This window comes from Centropristis striata, chromosome 17, assembly GCF_030273125.1.
Source record: "Centropristis striata isolate RG_2023a ecotype Rhode Island chromosome 17, C.striata_1.0, whole genome shotgun sequence".
NCBI lineage: Eukaryota > Metazoa > Chordata > Actinopteri > Perciformes > Serranidae > Centropristis > Centropristis striata.
In genome coordinates this window covers 11,548,946-11,570,514 of record NC_081533.1, presented here as the reverse complement: position 1 = coordinate 11,570,514, position 21,569 = coordinate 11,548,946, and the positions used below count along the sequence as shown (strand labels likewise).

At 37.3% G+C, this 21,569-nt stretch overlaps 1 protein-coding gene across 1 annotated transcript in view; it reads right to left on the bottom strand.

Moving 5' to 3' along the window:
* arhgef40 (Rho guanine nucleotide exchange factor (GEF) 40) overlaps positions 1-21,569 on the bottom strand; it is a 62,637-nt gene that overhangs the window by 21,188 nt on the left and 19,880 nt on the right. The window contains exons 7-21 of the mRNA XM_059354664.1: positions 21,343-21,531; positions 20,142-20,256; positions 18,056-18,149; positions 17,878-17,964; positions 15,346-15,462; positions 13,761-13,859; positions 12,915-13,066; positions 10,541-10,679; positions 10,028-10,147; positions 8,451-8,642; positions 7,305-7,817; positions 6,401-6,798; positions 4,868-5,117; positions 3,038-3,127; positions 216-422 (exon numbers count right to left, since the gene is read on the bottom strand). Coding sequence (XP_059210647.1) covers positions 216-422; positions 3,038-3,127; positions 4,868-5,117; positions 6,401-6,798; positions 7,305-7,817; positions 8,451-8,642; positions 10,028-10,147; positions 10,541-10,679; positions 12,915-13,066; positions 13,761-13,859; positions 15,346-15,462; positions 17,878-17,964; positions 18,056-18,149; positions 20,142-20,256; positions 21,343-21,531 — 2,762 coding nt within the window. The remainder of the gene's footprint in view (positions 1-215; positions 423-3,037; positions 3,128-4,867; positions 5,118-6,400; positions 6,799-7,304; positions 7,818-8,450; positions 8,643-10,027; positions 10,148-10,540; positions 10,680-12,914; positions 13,067-13,760; positions 13,860-15,345; positions 15,463-17,877; positions 17,965-18,055; positions 18,150-20,141; positions 20,257-21,342; positions 21,532-21,569) is intronic.

Below are 21,569 nucleotides of genomic sequence, written 5' to 3'. Positions count from 1 at the left end.
TTGGCACATATTTTGAACATGTTTCAGAGTGTTAATATTCAAAATAAATAGTGGAAAAATTCCCTCAAACTTTAAATAATGAACTCCAGCAACAGAAGCGAGCACACTTCCTCTCCTCCAGCTGCCTGACCTCATCAGGATGAGTTAGTTTCTCTCCCTCTGAGAAAAAGAAAAGTGGGACTTGCAGAGTCATAAACTGGGACAGGCGTTCTCACCGGACATCCGACGATGAGGTCGCTGGCCCGGAGGTCCTCGCCATGCCGCTGGGCGTGTCTCAGGATGGAGAGGGCGGAGTCGGAGGCGGGGTTAATGCCTCCCAGCTCCTCTAAGGCCTCGCAGTACTGCTCCAGTCTCTGAGTGGGAGCCTGCAGACAGTGAGGGAAGGACAGGGGGGACAGGGGGGAGGCTGGGGGGAGCTTGGACTGAGGGAGGAGAGGAGAGGAGAGGAGAGGAGAGGAGAGGAGAGGAGAGGAGAGGAGGGGAGGAGGGGAGGAGGAGAGGAGGGGAGGAGAGGAGGAGAGGAGGAGAGGGAAGGGGAGGAGAGGAGGAGAGGAGGAGAGGGAAGGGGAGGAGAGAAGAGGAGAGGAGGGGAGGGGAGGAGAGAGGAGAGGAGAGGAGGGGAGGGGAGAGGAGAGGAGAGGAGAGGAGAGGAGAGGAGAGGAGAGGAGAGGAGAGGAGAGGAGGAGAAGAGGAGAGGAGAGGAGAGAAGGGGAGGAGGAGAGATGAGGAGGAGAGTAGAGGGAAGAGGAGGAGAGGAGTGGAGAGGGGGAGGGGAGGAGAGGAGAGAAGGAGAAGAGGAGAGGACAGGAGAGGAGGAGAGGGGAGGAGGAGAGGGAAGGGGAGGAGGTGAGGGGAGGATAGGAGAGGAGGGGAGGAGAGGGAAGAGGAGGGGAGGAGTGAAGAGGGGAGAAGAGAGGAGAAAAAGTGAGAAGAGAGGAGGAGAGTAGGAGAGGAGGGGAGGAGAGGAGAAGAAGTTTGACTTAGGTGTCTCTTATGAGGTCTTAACTTCATTTTCAGGCTATAAAGCATGAAAATAATCCCACAGTGCAACTCACTAATCTAAATTTATTTACTTTAATGCATTACAGGAGTCTATATAGTGAAAAGTAGATGAGTGAATTATGTCAGAAACGTTTTGTGGACAAATTTAAACATTTGAAAAACAATTTGCAGAGATTAAATGAAGTAACTGTGCATATAAAAATACGTTTTCTCATGTGGAACACATATTATACTGTGTTATGACAACTAAAAAACTATAAAACTGAAAAAAATGTTAAGCATTTATATTTGTATGTATTTATGTATTTATTTCTTAATATATAGTACCATAATTATTTCATTATTTATTTTTGCTTTTTCATCTCTTTCATTTTATTTTTTTTGTTAATACATCTCTTTTGTCCATGTTTTGTTTAAAATAATTTTATACCTACATTTTTATTCCTGATGCATCCAGTCCTATATTTATGCTTTCACTTGAATTTTTTCATTTTTTATTTCTACTTTTTCATCTCTTTATTTTCAATATTTTTTTATTTTTTTATTTATCTATTTATTTATCTGATTTGTGCATGTTTTGTTGGAAATTAATTTCTAATTCATTTTTAATCATGCCTGGATAAACATTTATTTTTGTATTTTTTATTTCTACTTTTTTATCTCTTTATTTTTAATATTTTCAATATTTTTATTTATCTGTTTATTTATCTGTTTTGTCCATGTTTTGTTAATTTCTAATTCATTTTTAATCCTGCCTGCATAAACATTTATTTTTTTATTGTTTTATTTTTACTTTATCTCTTTATTTTTTATATATTTTTTAATTTTTCAATATTTTTAAAAACATTTTTATCTATTTTGTCCATGTGTTGTTAATTTCTAATACATTTTAATCCTGCCTGCATAAACATTTATTTTTGTATTTTTTATTCCTACTTTTTCATCTCTTTATTTTTAATATTTTCAATATTTTTTTATTTATCTATTTATTTATCTGTTTTGTGCATGTTTTTTGGAAATTAATTTCTAATTAATTTTCAATCATGCCTGCATAAACATTTATTTTTGTATTTTTTATTTCTATTTATTCATCTCTTTATCTTTAAGATTTTTAATGCATTTATATATCCATAATTACTTTTTTCACTTTAATATACATTTTAGAATCATATAATATTCATAGAATTAACAAAAACAAACTCTTTTGCTTTGCTGCAACAATCTCACTTTTCTATGGTTCTCATGTGTTGAAGAAACTTGACTTTTCACTCATTATTGCTCAAAGAAACAAACACAACGCCGCCTCAATCTGTTTCTCCGTCTGTGATTCCTCTGAAGTCACGTGTGGTTTCTCTCTCCAGCGTCGTAACGATCATCGCCGCCGTCCCCAAAACGATCGCCATCATCACGTCCATCACGATAACCATAAAGCCTCCTGCAGCCATAATCCACAAGCTGTTTGTTGCAGCTGCTGCGGGACAGGGCTGAGCTCACGGCGCCCCCTGGTGGCGCTCCGCCAGAACTTCTCCTTTATCAAACACTTGAACAACTTGAATGAGATCTTAAGCGCTGTGATCTCTCCTTGTAAAGTCCTCTCAGTAATCTCACGATGCCGTCGATGTATTAGTTTTAGTTAATTGTAGCTTGCGAGCTCAAATTACTTTCTCTATAATCCGCCTTTAATTGGCTTTCCTGGTGTACATTAAACATGTAATTAGCTTTACTGTATACGGCTCATTTTTAATTGCAGCGACCGTTGAATAAAGCAACTTTAATTGCTTTGTGCTTGTGATGTGCCACAAAATTACTCATAATGATGTTCTCACATTGTGCTTAAACAGATTTTCTCAAAAGAAAAATAACCAAATAAGAATCTTATGACCCCCGACACTTATTATGTGTAGATTCAGCGAGAGAACGTGGCACTTTGAAATAATTAAATGTTTACTGAGACTAGTTGAGGGAGGAAAAAACTGCTCAGACTGAAACACTCTGACTGAAGTTGATGTTTTAGAGAGTTTATGATGAATCTCACCTTGAAGAAGTCGGCGGCCTGTGTGACCAGCGGAGAATCCAGCTCTGGTTTGTTCCTGATGTAGTGAGAGTACTGCAGAAACTGCTCCCGCTTCAAGAGACAGAGAGGTAATAAATAAAAATGAGCAAAAAAAGTAGAAGTTTTATTCAATTAGACAATTAAGATTTAAAGAACCAAATGAAAATGTCTTTGTTTTAATGAATAAACATGAATTATTTGTGCTTATCTGAGCTTTTATTTGATTGAATTCTGGTACATTTAAAGTAAAATTCTTTAATATTCTTATATTGAAATGTCTGATGACGGATTTATGTGCCACAAAAAGAGAATCCTGTACAAAATCCTCAAAGAGTAGAAGAAGTGATTACATTTGAACGAGGTTTGACTTTATCTTTTCAAACTAATGTAAACAAACCTTCCAACAAACCTGCCAACAAGTAGATTTAAAAAAAAAAAATCTTTCATTGTCCCCAAATGCCAGACATTAGATTGTTTACATTACATGATGTTTTATATATATATATATATATATATATATATATATATATGTTTTTTTAAAGGTATACTATGCATGATTTTTGTTTAAAAAAACTCTTACTCATCACTTTTGACCCACGAGAAGTGTGTGTTTGCGACGTTTCTGGGCATCACAGTTTTGGCACAAACTTAAGATAATAGTTGACACTTTTTTTAGGAAAAAAAACGTACATAGCAAATTGAAACACCAAGAGGACAAAGCTCGTTCCCAAATGAGAGCGAATTACTCACTGTGGCCTTTTATTTCACTACAATATATTAAATATATATACAATCTATAAGCCCTGTAGCTCTGTGGAATCAGCACAATCATGTGAACAACTCAAACATGTCTTTTGTGCAGAATAACACAGTTATAATGACAGAAATCAGAAAAAAAAAGAAGAAACGCAAGTTGAATTTCTCTGATAAATTATGTCTTTTAAATTGGAATAAAATGGAATTTACATATACAACACTTTTCACAAGTGTCATGGATATTGGAAAATAAATTGTGTCTCCACATGCTATACATATTGAACTTGAAAACATTCTTGTCATGTTTCCAGCCTCTCCTGTCCTCTCCTCTCAGCTCTGTGTAAACAGATTTTCAGTGAATATTTGTCACGTGACTGTTCGTCTCAGCAGAATCAATCATGGCTTCACAGTGTCTCTGAGGAGCAGAATTTGATGTTTTTAACAGGATCTAGTTATTACAAACACTTTATTTTTGGAGACGTTTTAAATGAGACATGTAGAATAAAGTGATTCTGACAGAAATATCAGAAGTTTAAGCTTTGTTTTGGTCACTTTTCTAATGGAAACATTCGTAAACTATGATATGTTCAAGGACTGCCGGAAAGCTCAAAATTAGATGATAATGCCTGTTTTTACAGATTCTTTCTACAACAAACAATGGATTTTTGGCAATCTTTCAAAAAAAACATTTATTACGTTGGTGGGGTTCAGAGGGTTAAATCCTACACATAGTGGCTTTAATTTAAAGAATCCTGCTCTAATTGAGAGCTCAGTAAATTTAAACTCTAACATTTATTTATTTATTCTTCTATGCTGTATGACAACAGTTTATTTTTGGCAACGTTTTAAACAAGACATGTAGAATAAAGTGATTTTGACATAAAAATCACAATTTTATGCTTAATTTTGGGTACTTTTTCTTACAGCAACCTCCGTAAACTATAATCTGTTGGAAAGTTCTAATTCTGACGAAATTTTTTGTCTGTTTTTACAGTTTCTTTCCACGATAAACGATGCAGTTTTGGCGATCTTTTAAAGAAAACACACTGAACTTACATATTTGCTGAAGCAGTCCTGCTGCAGCAGACTCTGCACCAGAGCGCCCTCCATGGCCGGGAGCAGGTTCTGCGAGTGGAAGCTGCTGAGGCTGGCCCAGTTGGGGAACAGCGTGTCTGCCTTCCCCCTGATGGAGCTCGGGGTGTCGGAGAGCTCCATCAGGGGCAGGTAGGTCTCCTCCACCCCCTTCAGCACGGCCACGTACTGCCTCTCTGAGCTCAGCATCCTGCACCAGAGCAGGTAGAGCTTACTGCAGACACACAGACGATGATAAGGAGAGGAGAAGAAAGTGGATGAGTGAAAGTGGGGAGAGGAAGTGGGAGTGAAGATAGCAGTAAGAAATGGCCAGAGATCAAACAGCCACTGAAGATCAAATTATCTGAGATTGCACGCTGACTGATAAAATCATCCAGAAACAGACTTCAGCTGCACTTGAATGATCCCAAAGAGGATGAATCATTTCTCCCATTCAGCTCAGGCCGGCCTCTCCCTAATCTGATTTATCATGCCGGTCCTGTTTTGGAGCTTGTAGATATTCTTTTTTTCCTCTTAAAGTTCACAGGAGAGTACACAAGAAAGACATTTTAGAGATGATTTTTCTTGCTTTATTAGACAGTGACTGGAAGGGGGAGACATGCAGCAATGAGATGTCATTATTTTAATATTTTCATTTTTAATTCATCTGTATTGTCCATGCTTTCTTTGAAAACATTTTATTTAAAAAAATATTTTTTTTATTTAAAATTCTTCATCCTGATTGCTACCAACCTTTTTATTTGTATTTCTTTGTACTTTTTTTTATTTATTTCTTCATTTTTATTTAGTTTTTTTAATCTGCTTTTGTCCATGCTTTGTTTGAAATATATTTTAATTTTTTTTTTAATATTTCTTTCACTTAAATGTTTAATGCTGATTGCTATCTCTCTTTTTAATTTGTAATTATTTATTTTTAATCTAATATCTCTTTATCATCATTTATTTATTTATTTATACTTTTTGTCTCATTATTTTTATTTATTCTTTATTTTTATTTGTTTTGAAAATCATTTTTATTATTAAATGTTTAATCCTGATTGCATAATCTTTTATTTTTTGTTTTTATTTGTATTTCTTCATTTCTTAACTTTTAATTTCTTTGTTTAATTTTTAATCCTGATCTTTCTATTTCCATCTCTTGTTTTATAGATATTTTTATAGATTTACATCTATACATGACCACGTCTATAAAAAATATTTATCTATTTTTAAATTTACTGGTTAGAAATTCTGATCCAAATTTGAATTAACAAATGAATAAAAACTACTTATAATGCTAGTTATGAACATATAACTTATCTCACAACATAAATAATTAAAATAAACATAAAAACTAAATTAACAAACGTAAACTCTTTTTGCTGCAATAATCACATGAGACGTGTAAAAAATAATTATAATTGTTTTATGGTTATTATATGTTAAAGTAACCGTTAAAGACAAACATAATGACATCTGAATCTGTTCCTTTTTATATAAATATAAAGTCAGACTCACCTCTGAGCGGTCGACCCGGCCCGGTCCGTCCCGGTCTCCCTCTCCGTCCTCCCCAGCAGCACGTGTTGCCGTGGCGACCCCGTGTGGTCCACCACCTCCTTGCTGCTGACCTCCACCCCTCTGATCAACACGCCTCCTCCTCCTCCCGCTCCTCCTACTCCTCCACCTCCTCCTCCGCCCCAGCCGGGGATGGCTGCGGCCATGCTGGTGGCGATGACCGGGTCGGCGGCGGCTCGTCTCCCCAGCCACGACATGGGGGAGCTGCGGCTCGGCCCGCCCACCGGGGACTCTAATGGTTTGGGGGTGGTTGCGCCTCTCCGAGGAGCCAGGAGAGCCTGCAGGTCGAAGCTCGGGTGGCGCTTCCTGGGGGGCTTGGTGGGGAGCGAGGCCTCTGTGGGCTGAAAGTTTGAGGGACATTATGTTAAAATCAGGCGGCAACCTCCGGGTCTGAGCAGGGAGGCAAACCAGGAAGTGCCTTAAGCGGCATTCTACCAAAAATTCCAGCAGGGGGGCGCTGACGGCGGCTGCAGAAGCTTCTTGATCCCTTCATTTCAATACAAAATGAGAAAACTTCTCACTTGCTTTATTACCTCAGAATTTTTTTTAGGACAACACTTTGGTCTCAATCGTTAGTAAAAAAAAAGTTTCTTCAAGACAATCTGATGTTAATAGTGTAAATAATGGCCCCATTTAGAAGAAAACAGAAGATAAAGAATCGTATAATTTGGGCCGTGGCTACATTTGATTGACAGGTCACTAGATTGGTTATTTTTCCTGATGCAATTCACACAAGTAAATTTTAAAAATAGCTGATATTTTCTGTTCTCTTTCTGCTCTTATAAATGGTGTAACTAGCTGTTTTTTAACATAACAACAGTTGGAGAAACACAGAAGATGAACTCACGCTCTTCTTTGCCGGATTCAGAAGGTTCTGCAGGAACTTCCCTCCTCCAGCTCCGCCTGCTCCTCCTCCCGATCCCTCTTTCTTATTCCCTCTCTCCTCTCCGATCTTCAGCGTGGAGCAGGTCTGCGGTCTGAACAGCGATGCCAGGGACCCCCAGGACTGCAGCCCGCTCTCCCCCCCTCCGGCTCCCAGCCCCCAGTCTCCCTCCCCCTCCGGCCCCATCAGGTCCCACAGGCTGCTGGCGGACGGCGTCTTCGTCTTCCCCTGGCCCTGGTTCTGCGCTCTGTCCGGCTGCAGGAACCGCGGTTTGACCTGCGCCACGGTCCGCTGGTAGCGCTCCACCGTCTGGGTCCAGAGGTCCAGGAGCGGCCCGCCGCCCAGCTCTATGGCCAAGGAGCGAGCGTCCTGGAAACGGGATGGCGGGATGGGAGGGAGGGAGGCCAGAGGGCAGGCGGAAGAAGACGAAGAAGGGGAGGAGGAGGAGGTGGAGACCACTTCGCACCACTGGGTGGCCTGGAGAGGAAAGGAAAGGTGACTCCAGTTTGCCCTTCGGAAGATTTATTAATAATAATAATAATAATAATAATAATAATAATAATATTAATAATAATATTAATATTAATAATAACGGTATTTATATAGCACCTTTTTAAAAAAAGCAGCTTACAAAAAGCTTCGACAGAAAGCAGTTAATCACAAAAAGGATGATGCCATAAGGCTAAAAACAATTCTTACATTAAAAGAAAAACAATAAGAGACAGAACAGAAACAATCACAAGACATTCTCAGATTGACAGAAAATAAAAGGTACGAGGAGTAAAAAAGTAAAAAGTAAAAGGAGAGGTGAGATAGACAGAATTACATAAAAGCTTGAGTCGAATGTGACTCCCAGATTTCTGGTGGAGGACTTTATGTTGGCGGATAGTCGACCGAGGTGATTTTGTAATTGACTAATTGTGTGTGGAGGACTGAACAGTATGATTTCAGTTGTATTTTTTTATGTTATTGAGGTGATGGGATTTTTGGGCCATCCAACGGTTGATATCCTTAAGACAATCGAACACAGCTGCTATGCTTCTAGGATCAGATGGTCTCAGGGGAAAGCATTAATGTGTGATCTGAACTTCCTGTGTGGCTTCCTGTTACCTCGGTCAGCGTGGACAGCAGCCTCTGAGTGTTGTCCAGGGTGGTCCAGCAGTCAGACAGACAGTGGGACATGTCTCTCAGCTTCTCTCTCACCGGAGGGAGCCGGATCTGGACCTGGCGCAGGCCCGCCCAGTCCAGCTCGCACCAGCCCTCCAGATCGCTGAGCACCGACAGAGTCTCGCTGTGCAGATCCTGAAAGGATTCGGGGGGAGATCCACTATGAGTGAGGTCTCTACTCGGAAAAAAACCCTCAAGTGTTTACAGTCGAGGGCTGACAGGACGCACTCGGGGAATCATTAATGGAATAATGGAAACTTCCTCTTCTGGGAATGTGCTGACGAAACTTCTACATTTGTCTAAATCCACAAGAATGACACAAATATACCCATGAAGGGCAAAGTGGACTCAGAAGACATCTGTTTACATTTTAAACTCTCAGTCATTGACTTCTCAAGTCTGTCAGCCAGTCAGTCACAGTTAGATGTGAAGCTGAGGGCTAACGGGATGACAGTCAGACATTAGAGCAACTTTTATATAGAGAAACTTGCAGTATAAAGGGAAAAAAACATGTTCAAAATCAGTACTTTATGCAGCTCTATACTCTATTATATCTCAAATATGGCAAATATTGTACGTTTAGTTACTTTTCAGGTTAAAGTTTTACATCCATGACAGAATTCTGGTCAAAATTGATTCAGTCAATGTCAGTTCTTGATGCTACCACCAAATGGCGCCAAAGTTTAAATGTTTAACCCTCTGAACCCCAGCTAGTTCCAGACGTTTTTTGCTCTTTTTGCATTTTACTCAGTGTGGCCTTGTATTTCATTGCAATATATAAAATCTATAAGTCCTGCAGCTCAATGGAATCAGCACAATCATGGCTAGAAATGAGAACAACAAAAACATGTTTTTTGTGCAGAATAACAGTTATAATGACATAAATAATAAAAAAGAAAAAACGCAAGTTGAAATTCTTTGATGAATTATTTTTTATAAATTGGAAAAAAATGTTTTTTATATATTCAACACGTTTCTAAGAGCCGACAAGTGTTATGAATATTGGGGAAAAAATTGTTTCTCCACATATTAGACATGTTGAACTATTTACATTATTACAGCCTCTCCTCTCCTGTCCTCTCCTCTCAGCTCTGTGTAAACAGATTTTCAGTGAATATTTGCCACGTGACCGTTCGTCTCATTTAATGTTTTTAACAGGATCTAGTTATTACAAACAGTTTATTTTTGGAGACACTTAAATGAGACATGTAGAATAAATTGATTTTGAAAGAAATATCGCATTTTTTATCTTCTTTTTGGTCACTTTTACTAACGGAAACTTTCATAACCTATGATCCGTTCAAGGACTGTAAGAAAGTTCAAATTCTGACCTTTCTACAATAAACAATTAATTTTTGACAATATTTTAAAGAAAACATAAGTTCGATGGTGGGGTTCGGAGGGTTAAATCCTACACATAGTGGCTTTAATTTAAAGAACCCTGCTCTAATTGAGTAAATTTAAATTCTAACATTTATTCTAGACAGGTTTTAACTCAACAGATGAAGAGCTTAACTCACGTTGGCTGTTTCTCTGAACGTCTTGAACTTCTGCTGTTTGAGCGAGAGTCTGCTGAGAGATAGAGGAGGGTCCTTGTAGTCTTCCAGCTGGGACTGGACTTGCTCAATCTCCTTATCACACTGGGATATGAGAGAGACAGGGGGAGAGGGGAGAGGGGTGAGAGGAGGACACAGAGCATTTACTGTACATGGGGGGACAAAGAGCGAAAGAGACGAGGGAAGTGGAGATTCACATCTTGTGGTCTGATACTGTAGTGGGTGCTTTGTTGTTCTGTGTGTGAGCAAAACAAGGGAGGAGAACGAGAAGAAGAACATCTTATAGCACACACAAGGCTTCAGTAAACACCAGCAAATGAGGGAGTTTCCCTCCAATCCCAGGAGGAGGACGGGTGGAGCTGCAGCACTGAAAACCTTTCAAGTGCAGAGCAATGTTGGACGCTGAAAAGATGCTCAGATTGAAGAGAGGAAGCAAGCAAAACAACAACAAAAAAACCCTCTCTCTCGCTCACACACCTTCTCTAGTCTGTCCACCAGCCCCGCCAGTCGTCCCAGAGCTTCCAGGTCTCGTCCTCTCTGGTTGGACACTCGGACGAGCCGGTGGAGGGCGTCGTCCACGCTGTCGTAGAGTTTAGAGGTCGCAGCGAGAGCAGCTCTGATGGGACAAAAATGAAAAGATTACTCAGCATTAAGGGAGATGGGTTGAGTTCTGTGTTCAACTTTAAACTGGTTTGATTTATGCAAACTGGCAAAATTAACCCACTGAACCCCAACAAGCCGTTTCAAGGTGTTTTTTTGTTGCTCTTGTATTTCACTGTAATAGAAAAAATCTATATAAATCTGTAAGTCCTGCAGCTCTATGGAATCAGAAATCAGCATGGCTAGAAGTGGGAACAACTCAAACATGTCTTTTGTGTAGTTATAGTGACATAAATCATAAACAAAGAACAATTCAAGTTGAATTTCTCTGATAATTTTTTTTAAATGGAATAAAATGTAATTTATATTTACAACACTTTTCCAAGTGCCCACAATTGTCACAATTATTAAAAAATAAAATTGTGTCTGCACATGCTATACATATGGAACTATTTGCAATTTACAGTCCCTCCTGTCCGCTCCTCTCAGCTCTGTGTAAACAGATTTTCAGTGAATGTCACATGACTGTTAATCTCAGCAGAATCAATCATGGCGTCACTGTGGAGCAGAATTCAATGTTTTTAATAGGACCTAGTTATTACAAACACTTTATTTTTGGTAACGTTTGAAATGAGATGTAGAATAAAGCGATTTTGACAGAAATATCACAATTTTAAGCTTTGTTTTGGTTCCTTTTTATCAGGGAAACGTTTGTAACCTATGATCCATTCAAGGACTGTCGGAAAGTTCAGATGTTGACGATAATGCCTTTATTTACAGTTTCTTTGTACGATACATATTGTATTTTTGGGCGATCTTTAAAAAAAAAAAAGTTATAAGTCCTGCAGCTCTATAGAATCAGTACAATCATGGCTAGAAGAACTCAAAAATGTATTTTGTGCAGAATAACACAGTTATTGTTAGTATCTAAAGTTTTACTAACCCAACAAGCAAACACACATGAACAGGAGTGAGATGTTTGTTCCCTTTTTCTCTTTTTAAAAAAGATGTATTTCAGTTCTAATTGTCATTACCGTCGCCAAAAACACACATCTCTTTCTGTTAGACATGATGCACATATATTCATGAAAAACAAAAAAGCCTTGCAGACCGACCGTCTGGCAAAAAAGGCATCAAATCAGCAATCAGCCTACACTTGTATTTGGCCTCATTCTCGCTCAGACTGAAGCCAAAACTCATTACTGCATGAGAAGAACAGCTACAGATACAGCAGTCTTTAGATCATCTTTAAGCTGCAGTCGGCACAAACAAACACGCCGCGTCGCTCCGTCCTCCGTTTGAAGTGAAGTTCACATTCCTCCAGCTGGTTTTCATTCATTTGGCTAAAAACAAACAACTTTGTTTTCAGGATGAGGAGTATTTTTAACCTATAACTCATCTTGACAGAAAAAAATCCCTCAATCAAAAAATGAGAAGTGGGAAGGAAAAAGGACACGCGGATCCGTTTCCTGCCCCTCGGGACCGAGCCGTGTGTGTACGGTGGTTTTCTTCATGTCGGAGTGTTTGCCCAATTAGAAATGTTGTGTTTGTCACAACATCTTTGTGTTTTAAATAGCCCTTATTCAACATGCCTGTGTCTGATGTTTACTGCAGCAGCCTCAGAAAAAAAAGCAGCATTATTATCATCCAAATATATGCATATGTTGTTTCAGTCAATAATATGTCTAAATCTGTATTTAACCCCTCATTGTTCAGCCAGATTGAAAAGTATGTCTTATTTAAAAAGATCGCCAAAAATACAAAGATTATCATAAAGAGAAACTGTAAAAACAGGCATTATCGTCAAGATTTGATCTTTCCGACAGTCCTTGAACGGATCATAGGTTACCAAAAAAGTAACCAAAAAGAAGCTTAAAATTGTGATATTTCTGTCAAAATCACGTTATTCTACATGTCTCATTTAAAATGTCTCCAAAAATAAAGTGTTTGTAATAACTAGATCCTGTTAAAACATTCAATTCTGCTCCTCAGAGACACTGTGAAGCCATGATTGATTCCGCTGAGATGAACGGTCACGTAACAAATATTCACTGAAAATCTGTTTACACAGAGCTGAGGGGAGAGGACAGGAGAGGCTGTAAAAATGGTTCAATATGTATAAAATGTGGAGACTTTTTTTTTTTTTCAATATTCGTTCCACTTGTGGGCACTTGGAAAAGTGTTTTATATATAAATACCATTTTATTCCAATAAAAAATAATAAAAGAATATGTCCCAGCAGCTCTGGTACCTGCAGTCTGGTGACTTCTGTGCCAGTCCAGACGCGCTATTGGTCAGTCCAGCGAGCCAGGCTCCGCCCCTTTGTTGTGGTTCGGTTAAACGCTGGTCGGCCAGGACGCTCGCCATGAGCTGTCTGTGCTTGTCGATGCTGAGAGGAACAGCCTGGAGGAGAAACATTAGATTATGACTTAGATTTAGGATTAGACAGACCTTATTATATATATACATATATATATATATAAAAAATAGAATATCTAGCACAGAAGTATAGCAGCGGAAAGCACTTTTGTACATAGACAATAAATAATAATATAAATATAAACATAAAACAAGTTCACATTGCAGTATACAGGTGCATCTCAATAAATTAGAATATCATAGAAAGTTTATTTTTGTCAGTAATTAAATTCAAAAAGTGGAAATAACACATTATATAGATCCATTACACACAGAATGAAACATTTTGTGTCTTAATTTATTTAATTTCTTCTAATTATAATGATTATGGCTTACATTTAATGAAGACCTAAAATTCAGTGTCTCAAAAAATGTGAATATTACAAAAGATCAATTTTAAAAAGTATGTTTAATATGAAAATGTTGGCCTCTGAAAAGTATGTCCATCTATATGACTCAATACTTGGTTGGGGCTATTTGACTTGAACTATCATCAACCATTGAACCATCATATTCTAATTTATTGAGATGCACCTGTAGTGCAAAAAGTAGGAGTTGGGGGGAGGGGGTTATTAAGATTTTAAAAGTCTGATAGCTCTTTAAGCTTATATTATATTATTGTTACTGCAGAGAAACTGTGAAATTAGGTTAAAATCACGCCCTGTTCTATGTTCTGCACCTTGATGTCGTCCGGCATCGGCTCAGTGTCCATCGACTGCAGAGCTTCTCCGAGGAGCGTGATGGCGCTCTCACAGCGCTCTGTCAGACTCTCCAGGCTCTGAGGGGAGAAGAGAGCAGAAAGGTAAGAAGAGAATCCCAAAGTCAAGGATCTTTTCTTGGTAGGAAGGCTGTTTAAAAAAAATGTTTTACAGTGTAAATAACATTTAAAAATGTATTTTTCCCCCTGTAACTGTCTAAAAAGATATCAAGATTTACAATTACTAAAAATATATTTAAAAAATTGTTGCACAGCTCTACTCTTCTTGCCTGTTAGTAATAAAAGTACTGACACCAGTTTCACATCATTTAAGTTATTTGAAACATAACACAATCATTTATATTAATGTGAACTTTTAATAGAATGTTAGCTAAAGCTGTCAGACTCAAACAGTCATTAAAGTAGAAACACAGGTTCATCACTTTTTTTTCATAGTCTGAGTCTGAGAGGTCAGAGAAAGTGCAGAGGACAGGAAAATGTTTTCATCTGTTTGGATAAAGCAACATAAACTGTCTGGGAAAAAGCCATTAAAAGCCCTTAAGATTCTTCTCAGAGCTTTCCTTGATTTATCCTCCACACCCAGTTCATCAGGAATCTTTAAAATCATCCGCCAACATCCTCTATTCCATTTTTCTTTCTCTACAGACTCCCAGCTCCCTCGTTTTTACTGTACTACAACAGAAGAATGACAGATTTTCACACTGAATGTGTCTCCAGCTGTGATACTGTATATTAAAAGCTGCAGGGCTGCTGTATACATCATTTAAAACGTCTCCAAAAATAAAGTGTTTATAATAACTAGATCCTGTTAAAAACATTAAATTCTGCTCCTCAGAGACACTGTGAAGCCATGATTGATTCTGCTGAGACGAACGGTCACGTGACAAATATTCACAAAAAAAAAAATCTGTTTACACAGAGCTGAGAGGAGAGGACAGGAGAGGCCGTAAAAATGTAAATAGTTCAATATGTATAAAATGTGGAGACTTATTTTTTTTCAATATTCGTTCCACTTGTGGACACTTGGAAAAGTGTTTTATATATATATTTCATTTTATTCCAATAAAAATAATAAAAGAATATATATAATAATAAAAAAAAATCAGATAAATTTAACTTGTTAGTGACAGTGAGTAAAATTAATTCCTTGATTTATCCTCCACACCCAGTTCATCAGGAATCTCTGAAATCATCCGCCAACATCCTCTATTCCATCCTTCCTCCTCTACAGACTCCCAGCTCCCTCGTTTTTACTGTACTACAACAGAAGAATGACAGATTTTCACACTGAATGTGTCTCCAGCTGTGATACTGTATATTAAAAGCTGCAGGGCTGCTGTATACATCATTCAACATCCGTTCTGTGAGACAATGACTGTAATTAATTTCACATAGATATCAATCTTAAATGGCCTGAAGTGATCATTTCCTGCTCAAAACCACAATAAGAGACGCTGAGGTCAGTGCTGGAATCAATCTGAGTGGATCTACAGTAGAAAAAAATAGAAATGACTGTGGGAAAAAACAAGACAGGACATTATCTCACCAGTCTGAAGGCGAGCCAGTCTGAGTGACAGTGGGTGAAGTCTCCGTCCAGCTCTGTGGGCAGCTGCTGCTTGTCAACATATTGCTGAAGGACTCCGGTTCCTTTCACCATGTGGATCTGAAACACAACAGGAGAGGATCAGAATTAAAGGCAAGAAAAGAAAATAAGGTAACGCTTTATATTAAGGTCCTTGTAATAACCATTAATTAACAAGTAATAAGACATTGTTCTCACTTTAGATCCCTTTAGCTGCAAAAAGCATAGTTAACTGTTAACAAGTGCATAGTTATCTTATTATAGATGAGCAATAAAGTATATTTTAATATCAATAAGCAAACAAAAGATTAATAAAGGCATGGCAAAGACATAATGGGTGGGTTATGGGTGTTTGTAATGCTATTATGAAGAATTATAAGATACTCATGAGGTTTTTATTAATGTTCTTATTATACATCTCTTATAGCCTGCTATTAGCTGTATTATAATGCCATTATTAACACTTATATAGGCTTATAAACACACAGTAATGTTAATAAGCATCTTGTAAGGACTTACAAGGGCCTTATTACTTGTTAATTAATGGTTATTACAAGGACCTTAATATAAAGTGTTACCGAAAATTACATCAACATAAGGAAGAGAAAGGGAATGTTGGTAACACTTTACAATAACCAACTAAGTAATGTTTATAGATGGTTTATAAACCAATTATTAACCATTTACAAAGTGCTATACATATTTAATCGTAAATGTTTTCAACCAATTTCTTAAAGGTATATGAAGAATTTCAAAATCATTAACATACTTAATATGGTGTTAAAAATGTTATAATGAGTGCAACTAAAACTATTAATAAACTATTAATTACAATTTAATTGTTTGTTAATGGTTAAGTATAATTAATAATAATAATAATAATATATAATAATAATATAAGTATAATAATTTATAAATTATTTAGTTAGTTAAACATTAATAAATTATGTATTTACCATTCTAAATGGCCTATATATACGGTTTATAAATGATGATTAAACATTAATAAACTATCTGTTTACCATTTATAAATGATGGTTATTGTAAAGTGTTACCAGAATGTTTATAAAATAAGGCAAGAAATCATGCTTTCACCTTGAATATATGAACTCTTAAGAGCTTTTAATACTTGCAAATGTCGTTATTTAACCCTCTAAACCATGAAAAGTATGTTGTCTTTTTAAAAGATCGGCAAAAATACACCGTTAATCATAGAAAGTAACTGTAAAAGCAGGTATTATTGTCAGAGTTTGAACTTTCCAACAGTCCTCGAATGGATCATAGGTTACGGAAGTTTCCGTTAGAAAAAGGAACCAAGACAAAGCTTAAAATTGTGATATTTCTGTCAAAAGCACTTTATTCTACATGTCTCATTTAAAACATCTTCAGACGAACGGTCACGGACAAATATTTATTAAAAATCTGTTTACACAGAGCTGAGAGGAGAGGACAGGAGAGGCTGTAAATATGTAAATAGTTAAATCTGTATAACATGTAGAGACACAATTTTATTATCACAATATTCACAACACTTGTGGGTGTGTTTTATATATAAATTCCATTTAATTCCAATTTTATTAAAAATAATATATCATTTATCATTAATAATTTATCATCAATATTGTTTTAAATAACTAATGCCATTACAACTGTGTTATTCTGTACAAAAGACATTTTTGAGTTATTCCCACTTGCAGTCATGATTGTGCTGATTCCATAGAGCTGCAGGACTTTTATATATATTTTATAAATTGCAGTGAAATACAAGTGAGTAAAATATAAAAAGGCCCTGAAACAGCTTGTTGGGGTTCAGAGGGTTAATATAAACTGCCAATATTTTGCATGGCAACAGATAAACACTCCCCCTTCTTTGTTATGTATCCTTGAAAAGAAAGAGCTGAGAAAGCACAAACGTGATTGCATCATCTGTATTTGTTAATTCATCAGCTGGAATTAATATAATTACAACCGAACATAAAACAGGCGGAGGAATGTGCGGCGCAGCTCGAACAGCTGTTGAGATCTTTTTGGGCGGCATTTCCCTTTAACATGCAGCGTTTTAAAGCTGCCAAGCTCAAACACAAACCACATGGCGAAGCAAAGTTTTCTCATGCGTGTGAGCACGAAAGATCTCTGTGGATCAATGCGGAGCAATGAGCTGAATTGCCAGTAGAAAAAAGAGCTATTCGCGAGTGTAGATGTGCCAAATGTATCGGAATAAGGTTCTTTTAGATCCAAGCAGAATGTGAATCTGGCATTCATGGAATTAAAGCTTGGGAATATTGAATATTTTACATCTATGAGCAGTTATTTCTGCTGTTATGGTGGCCAACTTGTGTTTTTCCTGCACATTTTATGCTCCTTGTGGGTGTTCGAGCTGTTTTAAAGCTTAAAAGTGCAAATAAAAGAAGTAAAACCAACAGGAAATGAACAATGCGGTGCCGTGCGTGCGTGCAGGATCAAAAAACCGTCAACATGTAATTTGCATGAGCTCACCTCTGCTCCTTCCACGCTCAAAGAGAGGGACTCCTGCTGCTCGTCCACCAGAACCAGAACAGATCCAAGACCGCCAGGAACCAACACCTGGGAAACAAAACACATACAGGCTACTTCAACACATCTGCAGGCAACTTAGAGCAACACAAGCAAACATTTAGCACATTTTGTGTCTCACCTGGAACGATTTAAGTGCAGAGAGGCAGCGGGCGGAGGGTGGGGAGCGCCTGCTGTCCATTAACACCGTGAGACCTTTTTCTTTGGCTGCAGGCCTGATGAGGATAGATGGAGGAAGTTTAAACAGGAGCAGAAAAGAAGAGGGAGAAAGGCCCTACTTGCCACTCTCAAAAAGTAACCAAAACGAAGCATAAAATTTTGATATTTCGGTCAAAATATCTTTATTCTACATGTCTCATTTAAAACTCAGCTAAAAAAAACTGTTTGTAATAACTATATGCTGTGAAAAAACATTAAATTCTGCTCCTCAGAGACACTGTGAAGCTATGATTGATTCTGCTGAGACGAATGGTCATGTGACAAATATTCACTGAAAATCTGTTTACAGAGAGCTGAGAGGAGAGGTTGTAAAAATAGAAATAGTTCAAAATTTTTCCAATATTTATAACACTTGTGGGCACTTGGAAAAGTGAAAGATGAGAAGAGAGAAAGAAGCCCTACTTGCCACTCTCAAGCCCCCTGAAAGACTATTATTATTATTATTATTATTATTATAACTTTATTGTTGTTGTTGTTGTTGTTATTATCATTATCATTAATGATAATATTATTTTTTTAACTAACTTTATTATAAACTTTATTATTATTATATGTTTTACTGTTGTTGTTTTTTAAATATATATATATATATATATATATATATATATATATATATATATATGTATATATATCCTTTTTTTTCTTTTTTTCTTTTTTTTTCTCTTCCATCCTCTTCATCCATCAACTATATATAATTCACCCAAGACCTGGCTTTAAACACACACACACACACACACACAAACACAGAAGAAAGAAAAATAGATCTATATAAATAGATTTATACTAAAATGAGTTAAAAAAGAGTGCTCTTAAAAATGATATCATGAGATTAAAACTAATTGTAGTACTTTTTTAGGGGACATTTTGGGCGTGATCTGTGTTTTAAAACCTTAAACTTCATATAATTTCTTCCCAAACCTGCTGGGGAACTTTTGTTCAGACTCGCTCTGAGCTACAGACGACTCGCGATCGTGCCAAGTAAACTGGCGAGCTCAGAGATATTGTTAAATTGACTTTGAATCCACTTGTTATGGGTATTTTCTCTGCTTTCTGGCACATGCTGCACTTTCTTAACCCCACCTTTCACTGCATTTGGCAAAGTCAGCAAGAAGCAAGTCGAATCAGAGATAATTATAAAGGCATTTCACTGAACAGGTTTATGAAAGAAACAAGTGCCACGAGCCAGAATGTAATCAGCTGATCATTGATTTTAAGATATATCATTATATTTCTAGAGAGTTTGAATCAGTGACAAACCACTGGTGGATTTAAAAGACATTATTTCTTTTTGAAAAATTACAAATATTACACCATTAATCATAGTCACAAACTGTAAAAACAGAAATAATCCTCAGATTTAGACATTTCCAACAGTATGTGAAGAAATAATGTGTGATACGTAAACGAAATGTAACCATTTTTTAAGCCTAAAATAATGATATTTTCATCAGAATTAACTCTATATGTCTCATTTAAAAAATCTCCAAAAATAAACAATTTCCACTAACCAGATGCTGTAAAAAAAAAAAAAAAAAAAACACTAAATTTTGCACTTCAGAACGCAACTGGCAACTCCTGAATGACTGAGCTGAGACGAACAGTCACATGACAAATATTTAGTAAATTTTGAACAAAACTAAGGGCCGTTTACACAGAGCAGAGAGGAGAGGACAAGAAAGGTTAGAAGTAGAGGTTGTTAAAAAGTAATTTTTACATTTTCAGTTTTGTCCTAAAATTGGTCAAACTTCTTGGGAAAATGTGCAAATATATATTCTATTTTAGTCACATTTCTGTAAAAATAAATACCCAAGAAATTCAACTTTTATTATTTCTGGCATTCTGAGTTATTCTGCACAAAAGAGAATGCAGAGGCCATGGTTGTTTACAGGTGATTAAATTACCCTGATCTAGGAAAAAAAACTATTCCAACCACTGAAATGTGTCTCTTGGTTAATTTTCCAACTGTAGTTGGAGGATTGCAGCCTTACCGAGTGATTTTGTGGTAGCAGGCCAGGACTCGGGCCATCTCGTCCTCAGAGAAGCCTTCCTCTGATGCGTCTGTTTCTGTGACGACCAGAGCACGTCCCAGCCTGTCCACTGTCCCTGTGGTCAGTAAACAACAGGTTAAACACTGAGACGGTTAAAGGACGAACATGCTGAGACTAGAAACTTTCTGCATGTCAGTGGGATGCAAGCAGGAACTTCAGAGCTTCCATTAAGTTATCTTTTTGTTACACTTTATAGCATTTGCACCATTAAAAGGCACGACAAATTAGCTATCTGCACTGCAACCATAGGAATGAATGGACTCTTGTTCATGCAGAGAGCTCATTGGAAACGAGGCGTTACATTTTCCTGAGCAGGTGAACTGTGACTCAGTTGTTTGCTCGTCTGCTCACAGTTAATGATCAAAAGTTGTCTATCGGTTATAAGCAATTATAATCATATTTGTACACTCATATCAGACTGATTAATGGCTCTGAAAATAAGTGCAATTTTTTTTTTTGTAAAATTTAGGTAAACGCACCTACAACCCATTTCCAAAAAAGTTGGTATGTTGGGTGAAAAATAAACAAAAACAGAGCAGAGTGTATATTTGCAAAAAACAAACAAAAGTTTATAGTTTAACCCTCTAAAATGCATGTTTTCTTTAATAAATCGCCAAAAATTCACCATTTATTGTAGAAAGAAACTGTAAAAAAACATGCATTATCGTCCGAATTTGAACATTCTGACAGTCCTTGAATGGATCATCGATTACAAAAAGGCTCCAAAATGAAGCTTAAAATTGTGATAATTCTGTCAGAATCACTTTAAAACCTCCTTTAAAACATTGCCAAAAATGTACCGTTTGTATTAACTAAATCCTGTTAAAAAACATTACATTTTCCTCCTCAGCGACACTGTGAAGCCATGATTGATTCTGCTGAGACGAGCGGTCATGTAACAAAAATTAACTGAAAATCTGTTTACACAGAGCTGAGAGGAGAGGACAGGAGAGGCTCTAAAAATGCAAACAGTTCAACAGTTGTAGCATGCGGAGACACAATCTTGGGGGTCCAGGGGTCAAATCATTAAATATGCTTTCTTTGTAAAGTTTTGTCCTAACTTCTTTGGAGATCAGGGTTGTATAAGACTAACTGGCTGTCTAACTACCATAACAAGACTACAGGTCTGACATTAACTTGCCTGTTAACTTCAGCTTCCCTGACTGGAGGAGCTCTGTGTCCAGTTCCTTCAGCAGGGGGGGCTCTTTCGAGGTAACACCATTGAGCTGCTCAGGACATGTCTCTCCTGACGCTGACGCCTCATTAGAGTGGTTTAGTAAGGATGCGCCTGATTGGCCATTGCAGACAGGCAAAGAAGTGGCTTCTTTCTCTGTGGAGGGATAGAAAAAGTTATATAAAATATCCTTA